General features: G+C 40.7%; 1 protein-coding gene and 1 pseudogene across 5 annotated transcripts in view; both read left to right on the top strand.

Moving 5' to 3' along the window:
* Positions 1 to 22,275, top strand: part of SCN8A (sodium voltage-gated channel alpha subunit 8) — a 178,593-nt gene that overhangs the window by 89,000 nt on the left and 67,318 nt on the right. For all 5 annotated transcript variants that reach the window (XM_072797858.1, XM_072797855.1, XM_072797859.1 and 2 more), the window contains exons 7-11: positions 6,227 to 6,448; positions 7,546 to 7,609; positions 10,069 to 10,210; positions 11,725 to 11,931; positions 12,793 to 13,086. In XM_072797858.1, the coding sequence (XP_072653959.1) occupies positions 6,227 to 6,448; positions 7,546 to 7,609; positions 10,069 to 10,210; positions 11,725 to 11,931; positions 12,793 to 13,086 (929 nt within the window). The remainder of the gene's footprint in view (positions 1 to 6,226; positions 6,449 to 7,545; positions 7,610 to 10,068; positions 10,211 to 11,724; positions 11,932 to 12,792; positions 13,087 to 22,275) is intronic.
* LOC140617751 (U2 spliceosomal RNA) lies at positions 21,718 to 21,840 on the top strand (annotated as a pseudogene).

The following is a 22,275-nucleotide window of genomic DNA, read 5'->3' as shown; positions in this document are numbered from 1 at the left end:
GTTGCTTTGGACCAGACAGATTTCTCAACCTGAGCCACAAACTAGGAAATAGAAACTTACTTTATTTGTAATCTGGCATCACCACTGTGGAAGATTTTGATCCCAGTATGCATAGCTAATTTCTCTGGACTTGGCACATAAGCAGGCTTTGTTCGTTTGTCCAAGGGATTGCCGGACATCATGAAGGGTAACAGGAGGCCCAGAGGTGCTTTTGAATGTGGGGACTTCACCTGTTTCTCAGAACTCCTCAAATGTCCTGACTTCCTCTTAGTAGCAGACAATTCTGTACATCAGGTCCAGCTGTCTTTTCCTGATCTATAGTAAATGTGTTAACTGCTTCTGCTTAGACTCATCCCGGTGCTAGTTAATGTTAGCCTTTTCCAAGAGTTCTTGCTGTCCAATTTGCCCCCACGTGGCTTCTGTTGCACACTCTGTTGTGTAGGAGTCGTTTGAAGGAGCATTCTGCTCTGTTTGGGATAATCAGTTTTCAGTCAGTATCTTGCTTGTTCTGGTATGTGGTGTTGTGAGCCAGTAGAAGAAGCAAGGCAACTTCCTGTCACAGCCAGAACAGTGGCATTTTCCATTCTTGTGTGCATCAGGTTAGGAATTCAACCAGCAGCTACTTGTCTCATTGACCTGTGTTGGTGGTAACAGGGAGCACTTTTGCCTGGCTTCATTTACTAGGGCGCATCAGTCACTGCTGGCAAGACTATAGAGCTCAAGCTTAAGAAATGCATTATATGAAAGACCACTAAGGGCATGAAAAGATGCTCAGTATCACTAGTCATTAGGGAAATGCAAATTAAAACCATAACGAGATATCCTGTTAGAATGGCCACCATCAAGGAGATGAGCTAACAAACGCTGGCATGGAAGTGGAGAAAAGGGAACCCTTGCACACTCTTGGGATTAGTAAATTGGTGCAGCCACTATGGGAAACAGTATGAAGGATCCTCAAAAATTAAAAATAGAACTACCATATGATCCAGCAATTCGACTTCTGGGAATATATCCAAAGGAAACGAAAGCACTAACTCAAAGAAGATATCTGTACCCCGTGTTCATACCAGCATTATTTACAATAGCTAAGACATGGAAACAACCTAAGTGTCCATTGATGGATGAATAGATAAAGCTGTGAGATATATACACAATGGAATATTATTCAGGTATAAAAAACAAGGAAATCCTACCATTTGTGACAATGTGGTTAGATCTTGAAGGCATTATACTCAGGAAATAAGTTGGACAGAGAAAGACAAATACTGTCTGATCTCATTGATGTATGGAATCTAAAAACAAGCAGACAAACTCACAGAAAAAGACATCAGACTTGTGGATAACCGAGGTTGAGTGTGCAGAGAAGGAATTGGATGAAGGTGGTCAAAAGGTCCAGACATAAGAAAGAAAGTGCCAGGGTGTGATGTACAACATGATGACTAGAGCTAACACCGCTGTATGATACATAGGGAACTTCTAACAGAGTAACTCCTAAGAGTTCTCATCACAAGAGGGAATTTTTTTCCCTCTTTTTCTTTTTCCTCCTCCTCTTTCTATTGTATCTATACGAGAAGATGGATGTTAGCTGAACCTACGGTGGTAATCATTTCACAGGACACGTAAATCAAACCATCATGACGTATGCCTTAAATTTCTACAGTGATGTCAGTTATTTCTCAATAAAACTGGAGGGGAAGGGAGAGAAATGCATTGATAACTTCATCTCCGTAACTTAGCATTGAGGTCTGTAAGTATGGTCATTCACAGTCATCAACCTTAATGGAAGGAAGAAGAGTCTTGGCAGAAGCCAGATGATTCAATGACCATATACATTTAATATTGCTGTATAATTATGAGTCTAGCTCGGCATGCTAACATTACACCACATCACCTTTCTTCCTATGGGACCTGAATGGAAAGCTTAGAGAGTAAACTTTTTGATAACCATAGTTAGTGTTATTTAGTAGTTATTCTTGCTTAATTAAGATCTGTTTCTCTGAGCCCCTGTGAAGTATTAGCAGCTGAATACCATTTCCAACTTAAAAGTTCCTACTTTACATTTCTTGAACCTGAAAGAACTCTCACCAAGGAGTTGGTCTAAACCTCAGACTTCAGAAGAAAACACTTGAAGTTTTTTTTTTTCCTTCTTGACTCATGTTTACAGATTTCTTCAGCAATGACATCTGGTTTATGGAGAAACGATTTTAAGCAGCTGATTGAGAGCATTTAAGTCTGTCCCCAGGAAAGTGATGAGTTTCATGTATGGTTGGTCTATTAGTTGAACATCTTTGGTTGCAAGTGAAAGGCTTCATGAGTACTTCAGGGAATCTAAGGGCTGGTACTCTGTCTTCATGTTTTTTCTCTCCATGTGTCTATTACCTTTTTCTGTCTCTTAGCTTAACTACCTGCCTTTACTTCTCAGACATATCCTAATATAATGACGGATTGTAACTGCCACTTAGTTCCCAAATTTATATGTTATCATTCCTTCCACTTGAAAAGACTACTGGAATGTCTTTTTTCCCATTCTAAGTTCCTGGAGGAAAATATTGGGATTTAGGTTGGATGATGTCCACCGTGACATCTGTAACCTACTAACAGACCATCACTTCCTAAAAATGAGGCTGTTGGGGGTCCAGCTTCATAGAATAGGGGATAATTTGAGCCTCGTGGCCTGGAATTTTCTGTTATATGGGCTTGGAACTGTCCATAAAGTTCCCACCTGAGGAAAATCAGATTAGACTCATGCTAAAATTGTATGTTTTTAAAAAATTTTATTGATTGATATCACCAATGCATTGGTTTGACTATTTGGTAGCATTATACTCTTGTTACTACTACAAATGACAGCTTACAGCTCCTTTCTCAATTCATTTAAAATGGAAATAGAAAAGGCTTTGAGCAATCATCCAGTGTTGAGATCAGTGGTTGTCTCAACCGTTCTGGAGAGATACAAGTTCTCCTTAAAGAAGTCCAGGGAAAAGAAACTACCACCATTCTTCAGTGACCTATTCAACTATTTTCTTTTTTAAAATCGTGCTTTGACTTTGGAAACAGAGCTGTATAATTTTAGGAACCTAGAATTTAAGTATTCACTTACTATAGACCCGCCTCAACCAAGCCAAAAAATCAAGTGAAGGATTTTTCTTTTCTTTTTTTTTCTTTTTAAATTTCATTTATTTATTCATGAGAGATACAGAGAGAGAGAGAGACGCAGAGACACAGGCAGAGGGAGAAGCGGGCTCCATGCAGGGAGCCGGACGTGGGACTCAATCCCGGGTCTCCAGGACCACGACCTGGGCCGAAGCCGGCGCTAAACCGCTGAGCCATCTGGGCTGCCCAAGTGAAGGACTTTTCTATTCCTCAGCAACTTATGTAAATAAGGCCCATAATACTGGAACAACTTTTACTTCTTGATGGTTGCCTTCTGTTTTATACCACCAGTATCTTCTTACTTATCTGTGTGACTGTGATACAGCTTCTCATAGCCTTTGGAATATAAGATTGAGATTTCAGTTACTTAATCTCAAAGAAATAAATATCTCTGCTCTAAGTTGAAAGACTTTTTTTTTTTTTTAATGATAGACAGAGAGAGAGAGAGAGAGGCAGAGACATAGGCAGAGGGAGAAGCAGGCTCCATGCACCGGGAGCCCGACATGGGATTCGATCCCGGGTCTCCAGGATCGCGCCCTGGGCCAAAGGCAGGCGCCAAACCGCTGCGCCACCCAGGGATCCCTGAAAGACTTTTTAAGACAGTTCTTCAGCTTTTCCTCTACTGCTCAGTGCCACGTTACTCCTGTGTTTATCCACATTTTCTGTGTATAAGAAAATAAGATGGGACCCTGAATTTGTTCTGATATATAGTGGGTCATAGTCACTGGCTGAGCCAGGACCAGGATCTCTATTTTCTGATTTCCTGTCTGGTACTTTTTTTGCACAGTCTTTTTTTTATTATTAAAGATTTTATTTATTTGAGAGAGAGGGAAAGAGCATGATTGGGGGGAGGGGCAAAGAGAGGGAGAAGCAGACTCCCCGTTGAGCAGAGAAGCCTGCCACGGGGCTCTTTCCCAGGACCCTAAGATCATGACATGAGCCAAAGGTAGATGCTTAACCGACTGACCACCCGGATGTTCCTGCAGTCTTATGAGGAGAAAAGAATCAGGTTAGAAATGTCTTGTATCCTATACCTTTAATGTAGACAAGTTCTTCTAATTCCTTTGGTGGCCACAGTATCCATGGAAGGTCCATTTTATAAGAAAACACACACCTTTCACACGTTTATGCTCTAAAATCTTAATTCGTAGCTCTTTTTTTAAAAAAAAAATCATTCTTCTTAGATCCCTTTCAGGGTATCTATGTGAAAGGAAAGATTTCTTATTCATTTGCTCTTTCAATAAAAATATGTTAAGTGCCTGCTTTGTGTCAAGTCCTGTGCCATGCATTACTATTATTGGACTCAGATAGAAAATTCTATTGAATTCAACTTTAAACATTCTAAGTGGTTACTTGCAAAATACAGCAAAGAACCAGTCACGTCCATCTTCCCTCCTAGATCACCATGATACGAGGTTAGCCATGCAGTGTCATTAGCCCAATCATATCTCTTTGAGGAGGGCAACATATGTGTAACAGTGATAGCTTGCAAGTGTTAAGTGCCAGGTACTGTACTTGGTATTTTGCATTCATTATCTTGTTTAAGCCTCACAACAACCCAGTGAAGGGTATTGTAAACACCTTTTTATAAATGAATAAACAGAGGTTCAGGCAAAAATGGTTAACACTTGAGTCATTTCCTATGTACCAGGTACTGGGCTAAGTGCTTATATGAATTATCCTTAATCATCACAAGAGCCCTGTGATACTCAACCATAATTATTCCCATTTTAAAGATGAAAAAACTGAGATTCCAAGAGGTTAAGTGTATCACTCAGGTTATACTAGTAAGTGGTATAAGTTAATTAAGAGTAGTAAATTATATACCTAGCTTCACACTTCAAAGCCAAGATTAGGATTTCTCTTGAATTTTAATCTGATATTCCTGCCTTCAGAAGTAGATCAGGGGTGAAATCACTCCTGAGGCCCGTGTGTCAAGGTGCTGTGTCTACCTCCCGCCTATCCTGGTACACTGCCCTCTCTGGAGTGCTCATTGCTCTGTTGGCCATGTCCTTTGGATGGCCTGATGTCTGGGCCTGCCGGGGGGAGTCTCACACAGAATCCGTTCTGACCCAAACGTTATGAACCCACCACCATGTTTTCTGTGCTTCCTATCACTGATCCCTCCATTGCAGTTAAGAAAGCTACTTTCAGGTTCAAATTTGAACCAGTGGCTTGTATTTAAATCTCGAGTTTAAGTGGGTTGAACATTTTTTATTTTGTTTTTAATCTAGGACAGAAAAAAGGTCACTTGTAGAGAACAGGGCATATGTGTGATCCAGAGAAGGTATATTTGTAAATGGGAAGACAAACCATAAATACTGGGTTGATAATAATTAACCTTTTCAATACATTGGTATTTCCAGAACTCTTGGGAAAATATTTATTGTACTTTCTCACAACTTGGCTTTTAAACTTTCTAGTAGTTCTCTGCCCAACCAGGAAACCTCCTCAATCCCTGATTTTCCCATTTATTTATTCAGCACATATTTATTGAGTACCTGCCATGGGCTGGGCAGTCTAGATACAGCTGGGAATGAGACAGACATAAATAATTAATTATAACCATGATAAATGCTATAAAGGAAAGTATAAGGTGCTATTAAATTATTATGAATAATGAGGGAGGCAGAGGAATTGTAAAGTCAGGGAGGGCTTTATGAGGGAACTGAAATTTAAGCTGAGCCCAAAGAATGAATAGAAGTGGGTAGGACAGGGGAATGGAAGGAAGCATTCCAGGCAGAGGGAACAGCATGTACGAAGGTTCTGAGGCAAGTAAGAGCCTGTATTCATTTGAGGAGCTAAGCAGCAGTCAGACTCAGGGGAGTACTTCCAGGAAGAAAAGAGCCGACTATTGGAGAAGGAACTTTCCTTTTTCTTCTTAAAAATGATTGACTTAAGAATTGATACTTGTGGAAAAATTGATAATATTGCTGACCCAGTGTCATAAGAAAGTGGCCAAGGTTCACGGGTGGTGCTGTGGGAGGAGTAGAAGCCCGCAGCTAAGAGGGAGGCTGGGGGAGGTGGGGAGGGGGCTGAGATGACTCTGATTCTGGGGCTTCTATCTCCTCAGGCCTGAAGACCATTGTGGGTGCCCTAATCCAGTCAGTGAAGAAGCTGTCAGATGTGATGATTCTGACAGTGTTCTGCTTGAGTGTCTTTGCCTTGATCGGACTGCAGCTGTTCATGGGCAACCTGCGAAACAAGTGTGTCGTGTGGCCCATAAACTTCAACGAGAGCTATCTGGAAAATGGCACCAAAGGCTTTGACTGGGAGGAGTATATCAACAATAAAAGTAGGTGGCCCCTTCTCTGCGAGGGGCGAAAGACAAGTCTGCCTCTATCTTAGTGGTCTGAAGCCGTCACTGGGCTTTCAGAAGTAGCTGGGGCTGGGATGCAACCCAGGGCTATGGAAGCAGTGGGGAAGTGATTCCCTGTCCCCGGGGTAGGACTGTGTTCAGAAGTGCTCTCTGGCTATCCCTTTAAAACCAAAAAGAAACTCCATTTGCTCTGAAAACCAGGCTTAGGAATTTGATAAAAATACCTTTTTCCCTACTTGGCTTACCTCAGATACTTAAACATTGAAAAGTTCAGAATATGCCTCGTCAGCTCTCTTCATATAAGACCTTAGGAATCAGTCTGCTAGGGGGAGTCAGTTAATCTCCAGATAACCATTTGAGCCCCTTGTAGCGAAGGAATTCTGATAATTTCAGTTCAGGAAGCACAGCAGTTGGGTCTGCACTAAGGGACGTTAAGTATGGTAGTATTTCCATAAAATAATGGGGAAGAGTTAGCAATAGCACTACTCACCGTCCTCGAAGAACTAAAGGCAGTTAAGTAGCCATAAGAAAATGTTGCAAAGGCAATTTCAGCGACACATACAGGCAAGGGAAACGTGCCTTCTAATTAATAGAGGACATGGTAATGTGATTTAGTGAGGGTTTTAGCTTATCTGTGGTAAAGAGTAGTTTTAAGGATTGAAGGCTAAAGTTGTATAAAGGAGTAAAGAGCTTAGAAAACTCACTTTCAGACCCCATAGATTCAAGTAGCAGAAACTAGCCTGTAGACTTGAAATATGAGTGGAGGTCAAATGTCTGTGAAAAGGTCATTGCATTAGGGCTATATGGTAGCACTTTTCATTTTTAAGTATATATAAGGAAATAATTATTGGGAAAGAATTCTTACCAGGTTTTACTCTGGTAAGAATATATGACCTCAAATATATAAAGAAAATAATTAATGGGAAAGAATTCTTACCAGGTTTTACTCAGGTAAGAATGAATATATGAGCTCAAATCAATGACTGCCAGGGCTAGTTAGGAACGGTGTGATCTTACTCTCTCATTCACTTCAATCTGCCTTATTCATTTCCTGCCTCTTCAAACTTTTCTAGCAAATTTTTACATAGTTCCTGGCATGCTGGAACCTTTACTCTGTGGGAACAGTTCTGATGCTGGGTAAGTAACTCGCCTAATTTTATTCTTCTCCCTTAAAATAATGTGTCAGATGAAAATGGGCAATATTTTCACTTCTCTTTGTGCTTATGTAGTAGATCCTAACTGGGTCTGACATTTTGGTTGACTCAGATTTTCTTCCTGCTTCATATTTGTCCACCCAAAATTGGCATTTCACTAGTAAGTGAATGTGCCTATAGTCTCAAGACAAAATTAAAAATGTAAAAGGCTAAGTAAGGGTAGAGCCTATAACGCCAGATACCTTGACTGTCTCTTGTAGACTCCCTTCATTCTACTGTAACATGATTAATAAGATATAATGTAGGGACACTGTCTTGGTAGTAGATTAGTACCAAGGATGACCCAAAACATACTAGGCCTGATGGCATGGTGAGGGAGCAGAATAGCAAGATAATATTTTTCTTCTGTTTTTTTTTTTTTTTTTTAAGATTTTATTTATTTATTTGAGGGAGAGAACCCATGAACAGGGAGAGGGACAGCAAGAGAGGGAGAAGCAGACTCCCAGCTGAGCGGGAACCACCCCCAACTCGGGGTTTGTTCCCAGGACCCCGAGATCATGACCTGAGCCCAGGCAGACACTTAACCAACTGAGCTGAGCCACCCAGGTATCCCTTTTTTCCCCATTTTAAAAAAATTGTAGTAAAATTCATGGAACATAAGATTTACTCTTATAACCATTTTTAAGTGTCTAGTTTAGTGACATTAAGTACATTCACAGTGTCATACAACCATCACCACCATCTATCCTCAGTACTTTCCATCTTCCCAAACTGAGACTATACTCATTGAACACTAACTTCCCATTTCCCCCTCCCTTCCCAGTCCCCAAGGGACCACTAACCACTATTCCACTTTCTGTCTCTATGATATTGACCACTCTCAGTACCTCGCGTAAGTGGAATCATACAGTAATTGTCTTTTTATGATTGGCTTCTTTCACTTAGCGTGATGTCCTCAAGGTTTACCCATGTTATGTAGCATATGTCAGAAATTTTCTTCTTTTTTAAGGCAGAGTGATAATCCATTGTCTGTATATACCACATTTTGTTTACCCGTTCATCTGTCAACAGACACTTGGGTTGCTTCCATATTTTAGTTATTATGAATAACGCTGCTATGAACACAAGTTTATAGCCATATAATGTGAATCTTGATTCTGCTACCACTTTTAGCTATCAGTCTTTTAGCAAGCTGTTTAACTTTGGCGAGCCTCAATTTCGTCATGTATAAAATGGATTTAATAAGTCATGTTCTCACTTCCTTAAAGGGTTATTGTAATGATCCATTTAGATAACAATACATGAAAGTGCTTTGTAAACAGAAAATTATATAAATCTGAGGGTGTCAAATCGTTATCCAGAGTATATTGGGCCTCTAGGAATTAGTGTTTTAAGGTGACCATGACAAATAGAAGTCCATTTAATTTCTGTATCAAAGTAGATACTAGAAATTACATTGAAATAAATATCAGGTGAGTCTAAAAGCAGGCAAACTGGTAAAACTGAGATTACTGAAATCCCCAGTATGACTTAGGTTGTCATTAAAGTTGAGTGTTAAGAGAACAAGGATGATTGAGAAGAACTTCTAGCTAGCCATTTGTCATTTGGGATAGTAGTTAAGATGAATTTGGTTGAATTGCACATTGATATGAGTCTACAACAGTGATCCTCAAATTTTGGCATGCATAAGAATAACCTGCCACGCCTCCTTAAAATGCAGATTCATGGCTCCCATGTCCAGAGCTTTTATTCCTAGGTCTGGGTAAGACATAAGAATCGGGGTTTTTAAGAGGCATGGCTAGTGACTCTGACCCTAGGCTGTCCCCAAGACATCATTTTTTTGAAACATTGACCCGACTACTTTGTTTATTTCCTCTTTTTTCTTTTCTATTCTTCCTCCTGTTCCTCCTGTTCCTCCTCCTCCTCCTCCTTCTTCTTCTTCCTCCTCCTCCTCGTCCTTCTTCTTCTTCTTCTTCTTCTTCTTCTTCTTCTTCTTCTTCTTCTTCTTCTTTCTTCTTCTTCTTTCTTCTCCTCCTCCTTCTTCTCCTTCTCCTTCTTCTCCTTCTCCTCCCCCTCCTCCTCCTCCTTCTCCTCCTTCCCCTTCCCCTTCTTCTTCTACTTCTTCTTTCTTCTTTCTTCTTCTTCTTCTTCTTCTTCTTCTTCTTCTTTCTTCTTCTCCTTCTTCTTCTTCTTCTTCTTCTTCTTCTTCTTCTTCTTCTTCCTTCTTCTTCTTTCTTCTTCTCCTTCTTCTCCTTCTTCTCCTTCTTCTTTCTTCTTTCTTCTTTCTTCTTTCTTCTTTCTTCTTCCTCCTCCTCCTTTATACCTATTTGTTGGCCTGACTTTCTAGATGGTTTTCTATTATCTCCACAGTCCTGATGACTTATAGTTGACAATTGGGTAGCATTATGTTGAAAAGCCCTAAACTTCCCTTTCTTTTCTCAGGCAATGCCCAGAGGGATACCAGTGTATGAAAGCAGGAAGGAACCCCAACTACGGTTACACGAGCTTTGACACTTTCAGCTGGGCCTTCTTGGCATTATTTCGCCTTATGACCCAGGACTACTGGGAAAACCTGTATCAGTTGGTAAGTAGTAATACGTCTTATTTGAGTAATGCCTTTTTTTTCTTTAGTGTGACAGAATTTGTGTGAGGTTCTATGGGGTTGGGGACATTCTAAGAGCCCTTCAGTGAGGACTTACACAGGTCTTAGGATGTCGTTTCTCAGAGTCAGCTAGTTTACAAAATTCTGTGAATTCTCCCAGATTTCGTCCCTGTGTCTTTAGTAGCCAGTCACATATGGCCGTGGAGGCTCACGGCCTTGGCGGCTTTCTGCCTGGCCTGGGAGTCTGCGATCTCTGTTTACGTCCTGTTGTTTCACCAGACCATCTGCAGTACTTCTCTTCTCAGATTTTTGGATTAGCGTACTTTTTAAAGGAACATCAACTAAACAGACTGTACAAGGCACTATGCTATACATTATAAAGATGAAATTTCTATTGAATGTATCAACATTTTTGAGATTTGTAACACATCTGGACTTGCTCAGGCAGGTTGTGACAGTTTAAAAAAAAAAACAAAAAAACGGTCTGCCATTTATTCTGTTGGGCTATCTTGGTGACCGTAGGCAACTTTGCTGCTGGTAATGGAGAAGTAAGTCTAGGTAATTGCTATGGGTCTTCCAGCTTATAAATTCCATGATAAGTCACTGTTTTCTATTTGACTCTGGCATTTGGTGATGCCAGTTCGAGAATGAGAGACATGTCTCCCTCAGGCACGAAGGACCTCTTGAAGGGAAGTTTCTAATTTTCAGATCCTGTAGGGAATTCTCACTTTCTGTTGGACAGCCTGGAGTTCTCTCAGGTTAAAATCTTTCTCGTGAAATATTTGTGGTTAATACTAAATCCCATTAAATATTTATGGTTGAAAACAATAACAATGAAAACTAAGTAATAGTGGGTCACATATGCATGACTTAAAACCCAAGTGTTCTTTGATGTCTGTTTGCTCACTACTAGTGAAGGGACTAGTCCTAGATATTTCTTCTTCTTCTGTCTCCACTGCTCTTTATGCCATGTCCCTCTTTAAAAACCCACCGTATTGCAGAAGGGTAAGGAAGGATGTCACTCAAGATGGGGATTTCCTATGACTTGGACCTGATCCCTAAGATGGAATTTATCTGCCAGTGCTCTTTGAGGCCAGTAGATAAATAAGCTGAAGTCTTGCATTCTTTTCTTTATACTTGTTTTAGAACCAACTAACAAAGTCAATTAGAATTCTTAGCTGAGAGCATTTTTTCCTTGAAAAATGGAGTGTTTTTCCATGAAAAGAGTGTATCAAGAGTATTTGGAAATGGAAGAGGAGTTTTTCTGTCATAGTGAAGGGGACATACTAGTGACATTTACTCTGAGCTAAAGATAGAGGAAGCCCTTTGGCCCTTGGGGATGCTAAGTGCTCTGCAGTATGTGGGCTCGCCACACAACAAAGGAACTGCTGTACTCAAAATGCAGTGGTGCCCCTGCAGAGAAGCATTATTACAAGTTACTTTCAGGCTGGTCCATTTGATGCACGTGACTCAGAAAATGGTTTCTGTCTTTACAGACCTTACGAGCAGCTGGGAAAACATACATGATCTTCTTCGTCTTGGTCATCTTTGTGGGTTCTTTCTATCTCGTGAACTTGATCTTGGCTGTGGTGGCCATGGCTTATGAAGAGCAGAATCAGGCAACACTGGAAGAGGCAGAGCAAAAAGAGGCTGAATTCAAAGCAATGTTGGAGCAACTTAAGAAGCAACAGGAAGAGGCACAGGTTGGTGATCAATTCTTTGCTACAGACCTTCCGGCCAGATCACCGTGACTAAGGCTCCATCTGATTGTCATTCCAGTCCATCTTTTTTTGGGCACGTTGTCAAATAAAAGTCATTAATCTGATTAAAATAACCCAAGTAACAACTGCAGATTGTGGGTCCAGTTATTCCATTTGTCTTAATGGCCAAATTGTTTGTTAATTTGATCTCTAGTTGAATTTCTCAACTGCTTAGTGTTCAGTTAACTGCTACAGTGGCTGGGAGAAAAACAAGTGACCAGAGCCAAGTATATAGTGTCTCATGTAAGCATAGCCTTTTTGTGAGGAAATCATTAGGATCTTCTTCAGAGATTCTCTATGGTCATGAAAATATTGGTTGTAATTGAAAAGAAGATACATGTAAAATAGTCAAGTAAAATTTGAAAACCGGATGAGTGATGTCATCACCCTAACATTTTGTTTTCTGATACTTATCCAAGTATACAAGTGTTTTTATACTGTTGGGCCAATGATGTACAGTGTAGTTTCTTAGCATTCATTTTCATAGTTGCCCAGAAGAAATCTTTTGGTACTAAGAAGGCAGCTAGGTTCTTGTCTGAGAAATCCAAGAGAATCCAAGAGAAATCCCAGAGTTCTCACCGTGAGGTTCTGCTCTATTTATGTAGGGCCATGTGCCACAACACAGATCAACCTGGAAATGGAGACAGCCAGGTCCTGGGCATAGTCTCCTATACCAGCTGATTCACCTTCCTCCTTCTCCCCTGCTTCATATGGGAAAGGAAATGATCAGGTACTGGTTGCTTGGCTTTGTGTGGCTCCAGTTAACAGCTTCTGACTGGCATGTCATTGTGGCTCCTCCCCTAGGCTGCTGCAATGGCCACCTCCGCAGGCACTGTTTCAGAAGATGCCATCGAGGAAGAAGGCGAAGAAGGGGCAGGCTCTCCTCGCAGTTCCTCTGAAATATCTAAACTCAGTTCCAAGAGTGCTAAAGAAAGACGTAACCGGAGAAAGAAGAGGAAGCAGAAGGAGCTCTCTGAAGGAGAGGAAAAAGGGGATCCTGAGAAGGTGTTTAAGTCAGAGTCAGAAGATGGTATGAGAAGGAAGGGCTTTCGACTGCCAGACAACAGAATAGGGAGGAAATTTTCCATCATGAATCAGGTAAACTCTTTGCACTGGATCACATAAGCCTAAGAAGTTCTGCTTTTCCTAATCTCATTGATTCTCCCATTCCCCGTTGGCTCTACATTTTGGAGCCCCTTCCCTGGGTCCTAAGGCCTACCTCTCCATACTCCAAACTGCTCCCTAAGGGCAGGCAGTGGACATGTTAGAACAGCCCTCTGCTCCCATCCTGCATCCACTCTCTACTCTGGGCCAGCCCTAGGACCTCATGATCACGTTTAACAGACTTACTTCAGCCAAAAGGTCCTTGTCACACCAGTGGGCCTTCCATTCTAAAACTTAAAGAAGCACCCTTCTCCTTAAAGATCGGAACATCAGAATTTAGCTTTCTTAAACATCTCTGTTTAAGAATTGCACATACGGATGCCTGGGTGGCTCGGTGGTTGAGTGTCTGCCTTTGGCTCAGGGTGTGATCCCGGGGTCCTGGGATCAAGTCCCACATCAGGCTCCCTCCATGGAGCCTGCTTCTCCCTCTGCCTGTGTCTCTGCCTCTCTCTGTGTCTCTCATGAATAAATAAATAAATAAATAAAATCTTAAAAAAAAAATTGCATATAATTGTAGATTTTTTAAAAAGAGTCCTGAAACTCTTTAGGTCACCTTATTTGACTGTGGCAAATTCTGGTAATTAATTATTCTAGATATAGTGTCATGCTGATAAATTAGCCTATGGTAGATTAAAAGCCTCCAGTTGTACCCAACTTTGATAAATGAGGAAACTAAGAAAAAGAAAGAGAAGAAGTATGATAATTACTGAGCTTTCTGTGACTATAAATATCATTACATAACACTTATTTTTGGATTTCAGAGACCACCACCAAAATCCAGTTCTTAGGCCATTTAATTCCCCATTTTAAGGAAATGCTGGAAAGTTTATAAGGTATAGAATAGATTACAGTTACTAGTTTTATGGCAGTGTATCCAGTGTCTTTCCTTGTCTCCCAGAGATGCTTCATTGTGACATCCCTTGTATCCCTCACCTCCCAGTTCAATCTCTGCTAGTCCTATTCATTATCACAGCAGAGTCTCTTGTGTCATCCCCTTCTTTCTATCCTATTAATCCTACCTTAGCTCAGACCTTTGTATTGTTTCATTCTACTGCAGTTAACCACTGCAGGTTTGTTTCCTCTGATCTTTCTGCCTCTCCTTCATGTTTTATATACTGTTGATAGAGTGTTTCCTAAAACGGAGCTCTCATTATTCACCACCAGGCAGTCCTGGAGTGCCTATCATGCATCAGGGATTGTGATGGGTCCTAGAAGTTCACAGTGGTTAGAACACCATCCTTGTAGTGGAGCAACCACTAAAACTTATTTCTGTAATAATATTGATGGTTCCATATTGTTCCATATTGTTCCATAATTCCCATTGGCTGGAGTGTTTTAGAGGGCACAGATCTACCACAACCTGCAGGTTCAGTAATGACTTTCTTGGGAAGGTAAATAAAGGATAAAGGGGTAATGTATGTGTGTGTTGATGGGAAAGCAATAGGAAAAACGAAAAGACATTCTAGGGTTGGAAAAAAGTAAATTCAGTGTGGATGCCTCAAGCTTGAATTATTTGTTGGATAACAATAAAAAAGTAGAAAAGGTCTTTAGACACAAAATAGGCAAATAATGGCTTCAGGAAAAGGTCCTGAGGTGAGAGATGGTGATCGGGACTGCGAGACTTGACGAGATACTCAAAGAGGTTGTGTCAGGTTAAGGAACAGTGAGCTAGGGGCACAACCACTGATATCTGTGGGCATCGGAGATGGAGCTCATGAAGGAAAATGGATGAATGGTCATTAGAAGTACTAAGAGAACCAGTACAGTGAAGCCAGGAGAGTACAAAGGTTGGAGAAAGCAGGGGAGTGATCAATGGATTGAAATTTAACAGAAAATGCTTCATGAGATCAGAATTGGAAATATGTACTGGATTTGGCAATATAAGTCACTGAAAACTTTAAAGACACATTTCAGTCCAGGATAAGGATGGATACCATATGGAAGTGAAGTGGGAAGTGGAAACAGTGAGTGTAGACTTCTCATACAAACTGCTTTAAAGTATATGGGTGAAATTATTTTTATAATCTGGGGCGGGGAGCCCAGAAGAAGCGAAGTGGAGGTAGAAAATGGAGTAGAATAGAAAAGAAAATGGAAAAAAAAAAGAAAAAAAGAAAAAATGGAGCACAGTCTTGGAAGATGTGAAAATAGATGTAAGTCTTTACAGGAAAGGGGCACCTTATCCCCAGCTGTCAGGAAAATAGGGGGAGGGTGGGTATGGATAAGTTTGTAAATAGGGAGTAGGGAGTTGAGGAAGACAACACCGGACAGTCTCTGGTGTATAGTAATACAGGAAATTCAAAGTCCTATTGAAGGGAATGAGAAGTTGAGTAGAGGCATTAAAGAAAATATTGACTAATGTAGAATCATTATCACAGAGAATGGGAGAGGGAATGACCCTAATCAGATTCACTCTATTTACTAATGAAGCACCAGCCCTGTAGCTGGCAGTCCTAGGGCCCCCTTCTCCTGGCCGGCTCAGCTCCCGGTCACTGTGCCCTGTCAGGCACCCTGGACTTAGAGCAGAATGCACTGCTAGCTGCTTCTCATGTACAATGTTTGCTTCCTGTCCTCAGTTTTGCTCCAGAAACCCCCCTCTCTAAGACGCCCTATTTTTCCGTCTCTCAATGTCTACACCACACTTAGTCTTCACATCCTTCTCTCAGAAAACCTTCCCTGACCTCCCCCATGCCACACCTCAGTGGACGTTGCCATTTCTCTTTCCACTGTGTTTTATACATACCCCTTTATGTGCTGCTTTTTACTCTGCATGGACTCACATTCTTTCCTCTCCTAGATAAAGTGCTAAAGGCAGAGTCTGCATATGGCTAGCATTCAGATATTTGTTGGACAAATGAATGGGGGGACTTTTATAAATCTGATTTCACCCTTCTGGGTCTTGTCTGTGGCCTGGAGCCATCTCTCTCTCTCTCTCTCTCTCTCTCTCTCTCTCTCTCTCCCTCACCCTCACCCTCACCTTCACCTCACCTTTCTCCTAGTTCACTCTCTTTTGGGGAAGAGTGTGACTCAGCTTTGTTGTCATCCAACCCTTGTCGTAAGAGCCATCACTGAGCTTGTTAATGAATACCTTAGCACTGTTATTGAATGGTCTCTGATTAATCTATAGGCTTCAGCACAGAGTTGCACTGATTGCTCCCTAGCTCGACAAATAAAACTGGGCTTCTGAAATGTCCTGCTTTGCATGAAAATGTTCACTTCCTCTCATTTCTCCATCTGAAAAAAATTGTAGATTCCTAGAGGCCATGGCTGTCTGCCAAGACTTACTGAGAAACCCCACATGGAAGTCATATTCTTTGTCCCAGGACTCTTCTGCAGTTTCTCTGGTTTTATCTGGAAGAATGACTGAGGAAACTGAGGCCGAAAGAGATTGACTAACTTGTCTAAGGTCTTATGGCCAGTAGGTGTTAGAGTCAGGATTTGAACCAGGTCCTTCGTACTGCAGAACTTGTACTCCTGAACATACGGTATATAGCCGCTCCTCCCCGTTTACCTCTCCACATACGTGGTCATCTCTTGTTGGCTCACCAGTGAATGTGGCTTCCATTTCCCATGGCACAATTCAAGTGTATATCCATTTCCTTTATTGCCAGATCTTCAGAGAACTCTTAAGACATCTGGCCATCTCGTCTCCTACTCATTTCTCTATAAAATTACTGCTGTGGTTTTAGGGCTTAGAACAGTTCACACATATTAACTTGAGTTCCATTTTGCATAGTATTTTAATTTTTCCAGTGCAACATTTCTCAAGCTTTTTGGTCTTAGGACCCCCTAATATCCTTAAAAATTGAAGACCTCGGGGCACCTGGATGGCATAATCGATTGAGTGCCCAGATCTTGGTTTCAGCTCAGGTTGTGATCTCAGGGTCATGGAATCAATCCCTGCATCTGGCTCCTCATTCAGGACAGAGTCTATTTAAGGTTTACTCTCTCCCTCTTCCTCTATCCCTCCCACCCCCCTCTCTCTCTCACTCTCTCTCTCAAATAAATAAATCTTTAAAAATAAATAAATAGGGATCCATGGGTGGCTCAGCGGTTTGGTGCCTGCCTCTGGCCCAGGGCATGATCTTGGGAGTCCCAGGGTCGAGTCCCACATCGGGCTCCCTGCATGGAGCCTGCTTTTCCCTCTGCCTGTGTCTCTGCCTCTGTGTGTGTGTGTCTCTCATGAATAAATAAATAAAATCTCTTTAAAAAAAATAAAATAAAGTAAAATAAATAAATAAATATAAATAAATAAATAAATAAATAAATAAATAAATAAATAAATAAATAAAATAGGGCAGCTCCGGTGGCTCAGCGGTTTGGAGCCTGCCTTCGGCCCAGGGAGTGATCCTGGAGACCAGGGATCAAGTCCCACATCCAGCTCCCTGCGTGGAGCCTGCTTCTCCCTCTGCCTGTGTCTCTGCCTCTGTGTGTGTGTGTGTGTGTGTGTGTGTGTGTGTGTGTGTGTGTGTGATGAATAAATAAATAAAATCTGTTAAAAAATAAAAAACAAATTAAATAAATTAAATAAATAAATAAATATCCTTTGCTGTATTTAGCACCATAGATCTGTAACTCATGAATGATTTGTAGTATCATGCATTGATCATTTAGGAAATACTGATTCATTGAGTTACATAGATCTTCCAAGTACTGACACACACAGTGTTAAAAAATCACGTACATTTATTAATCACTACCAGCTCATCAGAAAAGTGTAAATACTGTGAAACTGTCAGACTCCAGAGTCCACTCTATACTTGTGAGAAAATGAAAGTGATAAAGACAAATATCATCTTAGTATTATTATAAAATAGTTTTGACCTCTTGAGCCCCCTTAAAAGGATCATAGTAATCCCTAGACCACACTTTAAGAATAACTGCTGTTTGGGGGGAAAAAAAGTGAAGTGAAGAAAAAGTGAAATATGGCATGGACATGGAACACTTAAATCACCAGTTTATCACATCCTAAAGCATCCCAGTCATTGTTAAAGCCTTGTCCCAAGGCTGTCTAGCTGACATGGATGCCCTAAAATCCTCAGTTTTTCTGTGGAAAAAATATGAGGGCCATGTCCACAAATCAAGAACACCCCAGAGCCATTCTCCCAAGCAAACACCTAGACTTAAGGTAGTATATTTAGTTATACTAAATATACTAGTTATATGCCTGGAAAAGACCAGAAGCTCCTGACTGGTAGACAGGAAAAATGTTGAAAACAGGAGATAAGGCCCATCCATTTTATAAAGTGGCCTGGATCCCAGGAGTTAACAGCGCCAAGGGTCCTGAGTCATCACTGAAACCCTCCAGCCCAGGGAGCTGAGACTGGGGAGGGATTGGGGTGGCTACCCTCAGGATGTATCTCCATAGATTAAGTTTGAATACTGAGTACAAGGAGAAATGGAACAAGTTCTCTTTTCCAGATTTATTAGAGGCAGCTCTTTTGCCAAGAATGGAACAGGGAATTAAAGAATAATAGTTTGTTTCTTTTAGCGTGTGTTGTCTCAGGATCCTGGTTTCTGTGTTTGTAGGTCACTGAATTAATTTATCATCATCTTCCTTATCAGTTTTCTATCATTTAGGAATAGATTTCCTATAATATCTATTTCCTTTTTTTTTTTTTTAATTTTATTTATTTATTTATTTATTTACGATAGTCACAGAGAGAGAGAGAGAGGCAGAGACACAGGCAGAGAGAGAAGCAGGCTCCATGCACCGGGAGCCCGACGTGGGATTCGATCCCGGGTCTCCAGGATCGTGCCCTGAGCCAAAGGCAGGCGCCAAACCGCTGCGCCACCCAGGGATCCCCTAATATCTATTTCCTAATATGCTGCAAGGTGCCAGAAGGCAGGGACCATGATGTATGTCTTTACCACTGTATCCACATCACTTAGTACACTATAGGTATTTATTGATCATGTGTCAAATAAGTGAAACCTTTCTGAATATGGAGACCTAATGTCCCAGGTAGTATCAGCAGCCAGCATTGGTTTAATGCAAAATCACAGATTTAGTCCAGAGAAGTGGACTTCTATGAGAAGTGAAGTAGGGACCCAATGCAGGTGTGGGGTAATGCTCAGGTGTGGATGGCTAACTTATAGTATATAATCTAAATACATATTCATTAAATTAAGTGCTCTACCTGCAGTATACAAAGCACTCCAGGAGATACAAAGGTGAATCAGGCAGTGTGCCCCTAAAGAGTTTGTAGCTGATTAAAAAGAAGAGCTAAAAGCATGTGTGTAAAGAACTATAGTAAAAAGTAGAGCACAAGTACTCTAAAAAAGAGGCTCAGGGCTGTGGAAGGGGAAGGAGGTTTGTGGAAGAAGATAAAGGGCTGGACCATGGACAATGGAGAGGATTTCCACAGCTGGAAGTGTAGAACATAAAGACCTGAAGGCAGCATGGCTCAATGGTAGAGTCTGTGAGGGGAAAGAGTGAAAGATAAAATGGGAAAAGTAAGTTAGGGTCAATGCTGGGAGGGTCTTGAAGGACATTTTTAGGATATTGATTGATGCTATTAAAGTGATTATGGGATTTAGCCCAAGAGTACCAGAGTCTTGTCTCGTCCCGGCCATATTTCTCTCTAGTGAGCCCTCCGAGGGAGATACATATACCCAAGGCACTGTTACTAACATCTAACACAGAACCTCAGTGTTCTGTGTTACAGTGGACTGAACATGTGGGTAGAAGCTCAGATATTTCCTTTCCCTCCCTGCCAATCCAATCTTGGGATCTTAATGTATTAATCATGGTTTTTATTTTTTGTACTTTATGATGCTTTGACATTTTAGGAGCCTTGCTAGCTAATGTGCAAACTTAATTCCTAGACAGTGAACAACTTGCCTGGAAGTGTGCCTTTCATATACAAATCAACTAATCCAGGGCAGCCCCGGTGGCTCAGGGGTTTAGCCCTGCCTTCAGCCCAGGGCGTGATCCTGGAGTCCTGGGATCGAGTCCCATGTCGGGCTCCCTGCACGGAGCCTGCTTCTTCCTCTGCCTCTCTCTCTCTCTCTCTCATTAATAAATAAAATATTTTTTAAAAATCAACTAACCCAAACCCTCAGGCCCAAATTTTTATCTAAGGCTCACACACAAAGACACACCAAACCAATGTTTCCCCTGCCCTAAATCACTCCAAGGGCCAGTTACTTTACAGCCAAAATCATTCCTATAGCTCAGAGCTTGCTCAAATCACTCAAACCGCCCAATCCTAAGCTTCTCAGATGTGCCTACTGTACCTCAGCTGTTCCTTCCAAGGAAACCCCCATACAGGTTCTGAACCATGCTTTTCCCTTGCTCCTTTTGCCTCCTAACAGACCATGGCACCTCCCCATGAGGCCCGGCTGGCATGACATGGCATGCCCCCTTCTCTTGGGAACTATAAGTAATAAACTCTTCCAAAGGCAGTTGTCTCTGTGTCTGTCACCTTAGCACTTCTCAGAACAAAATCATAGGTACAATAGGAAGGCATTGCTTTTGGCACAGTGCCCTGAGGTTTGAAAATTTAGGGGATGCCAAACAAATGCACAATTGAAAATATCAGTGTCCTTATATTTTCTTTCATCCAGGAAATTTAAATACATTGTAAGGCTTTCTGAATTTACCCATCTTAAAATCAGGGCCATTGGGGTATTTAAATTCAGGAGTGGGATGGATGTCACTTGAATACATATTAGTACATTTATTAAAAAGGAAAAATAAGGTCATAATTTTTCAAATAAAAGTCCGATTTGGCCAATTGCTGTGACAGTAAGGACTGGCATTACTAATTATATCATATGGTGGATATTTTATAAAGTGAATGAGCTAAACCTGTGGCTTTAAGGTCTTGATGAAAATATCTTTAAAGCATGTGATAAAATTATTTTTTAATATATTTTTTAATTTTTATTTATTTATGATAGTCACAGAGAGAGAAAGAGAGGCAGAGACACAGGCAGAGGGCGAAGCAGGCTCCATGCACCGGGAGCCCGACGTGGGAATCGATCCTGGGTCTCCAGGATCGCGCCCTAGGCCAAAGGCAGGCGCCAAACCGCTGCGCCACCCAGGGATCCCATAAAATTATTTTATTAAAAAAATTAATGTTGGAAAAAAATTAACATTGACAGTGATGTTTTGAAATTAATGATATTTTTATTATTCCAACTGTTTATTTTGGGTTAAATAAGGTTCCTTTAAGTAAAAGAATAACCCTTATAAGAGTAACCCATATAATTACTAGTAAATAATAAATAAAACCTTTTTGGCATCCTCAGAAATCAAGGAATGGATTACCTTTAACAACTCGGTAAGAGATCATTTGGCATAAAAAAAAAAGATCATTTGGCAAGTTGGGTGGTTTACAGTTCTTTGCTTTCAAAAAAATTGAAAGACTACCTGATTTGATTGTCAGCCAGTAGATAAATTCTACTGATAGCTTACTATGTGATTTTGGCATATAACTTGAAAGGAGTTCAAAGATTTAAGTGACATTGCTATAACCAAATCCTTCTGTTCCAAGATACTATTTACTACTTGAATAAGGTTTCTCAGCACTTAAAATCTAATATTAGAAGGGGAAGGGAGAGGTCACTTCTTGGCCTTTTGGCTAAGATCAAGTATAGTATCTGTTCTTATCAGAGAGGGAAGGGAGAGTTGATTTTTGAGCCATGTTTGATTCTAATAATAAATAATACTATGTACAAATATTTCATCACCAAAACCACCAATTGGAACAAAAAACTCATTAAGAGATATATTTTAATAAAATTTTCTTTTTAAGCTTAGTAATTACTTATAAAATATATAATATATATATATACCTTGATCGATTTTATTAAAAAGAATTATAATAAATAATCAATCCAGGAGAATTTTTAAAAATTCTTTGAGATTCATGACCACAGGAAAATTAAAAAATTTTTAAGTATACTTTATAATTTTTATTTGAAGGAAAGTATTTAGAGGTGGATCAGTAAGGGGCACCTGGGTGGCTCAGTGGTTGAGCGTCTGCTTTTGGCTCAGGTCGTGATCCCAGGGTCCTGGGATCGAGTCCCACATCGGGCTCCCCACAGGGAACCTGCTTCTCCTTCTGCCTATGTCTCTGCCTCTCTGTGTATGTGTGTCTCTCATGAATAAATAAATAA

This window comes from Canis lupus, chromosome 25 (assembly GCF_048164855.1).
Source record: "Canis lupus baileyi chromosome 25, mCanLup2.hap1, whole genome shotgun sequence".
Lineage (NCBI taxonomy): Eukaryota > Metazoa > Chordata > Mammalia > Carnivora > Canidae > Canis > Canis lupus.
This window is presented reverse-complemented; position numbering and strand designations above follow the sequence as displayed.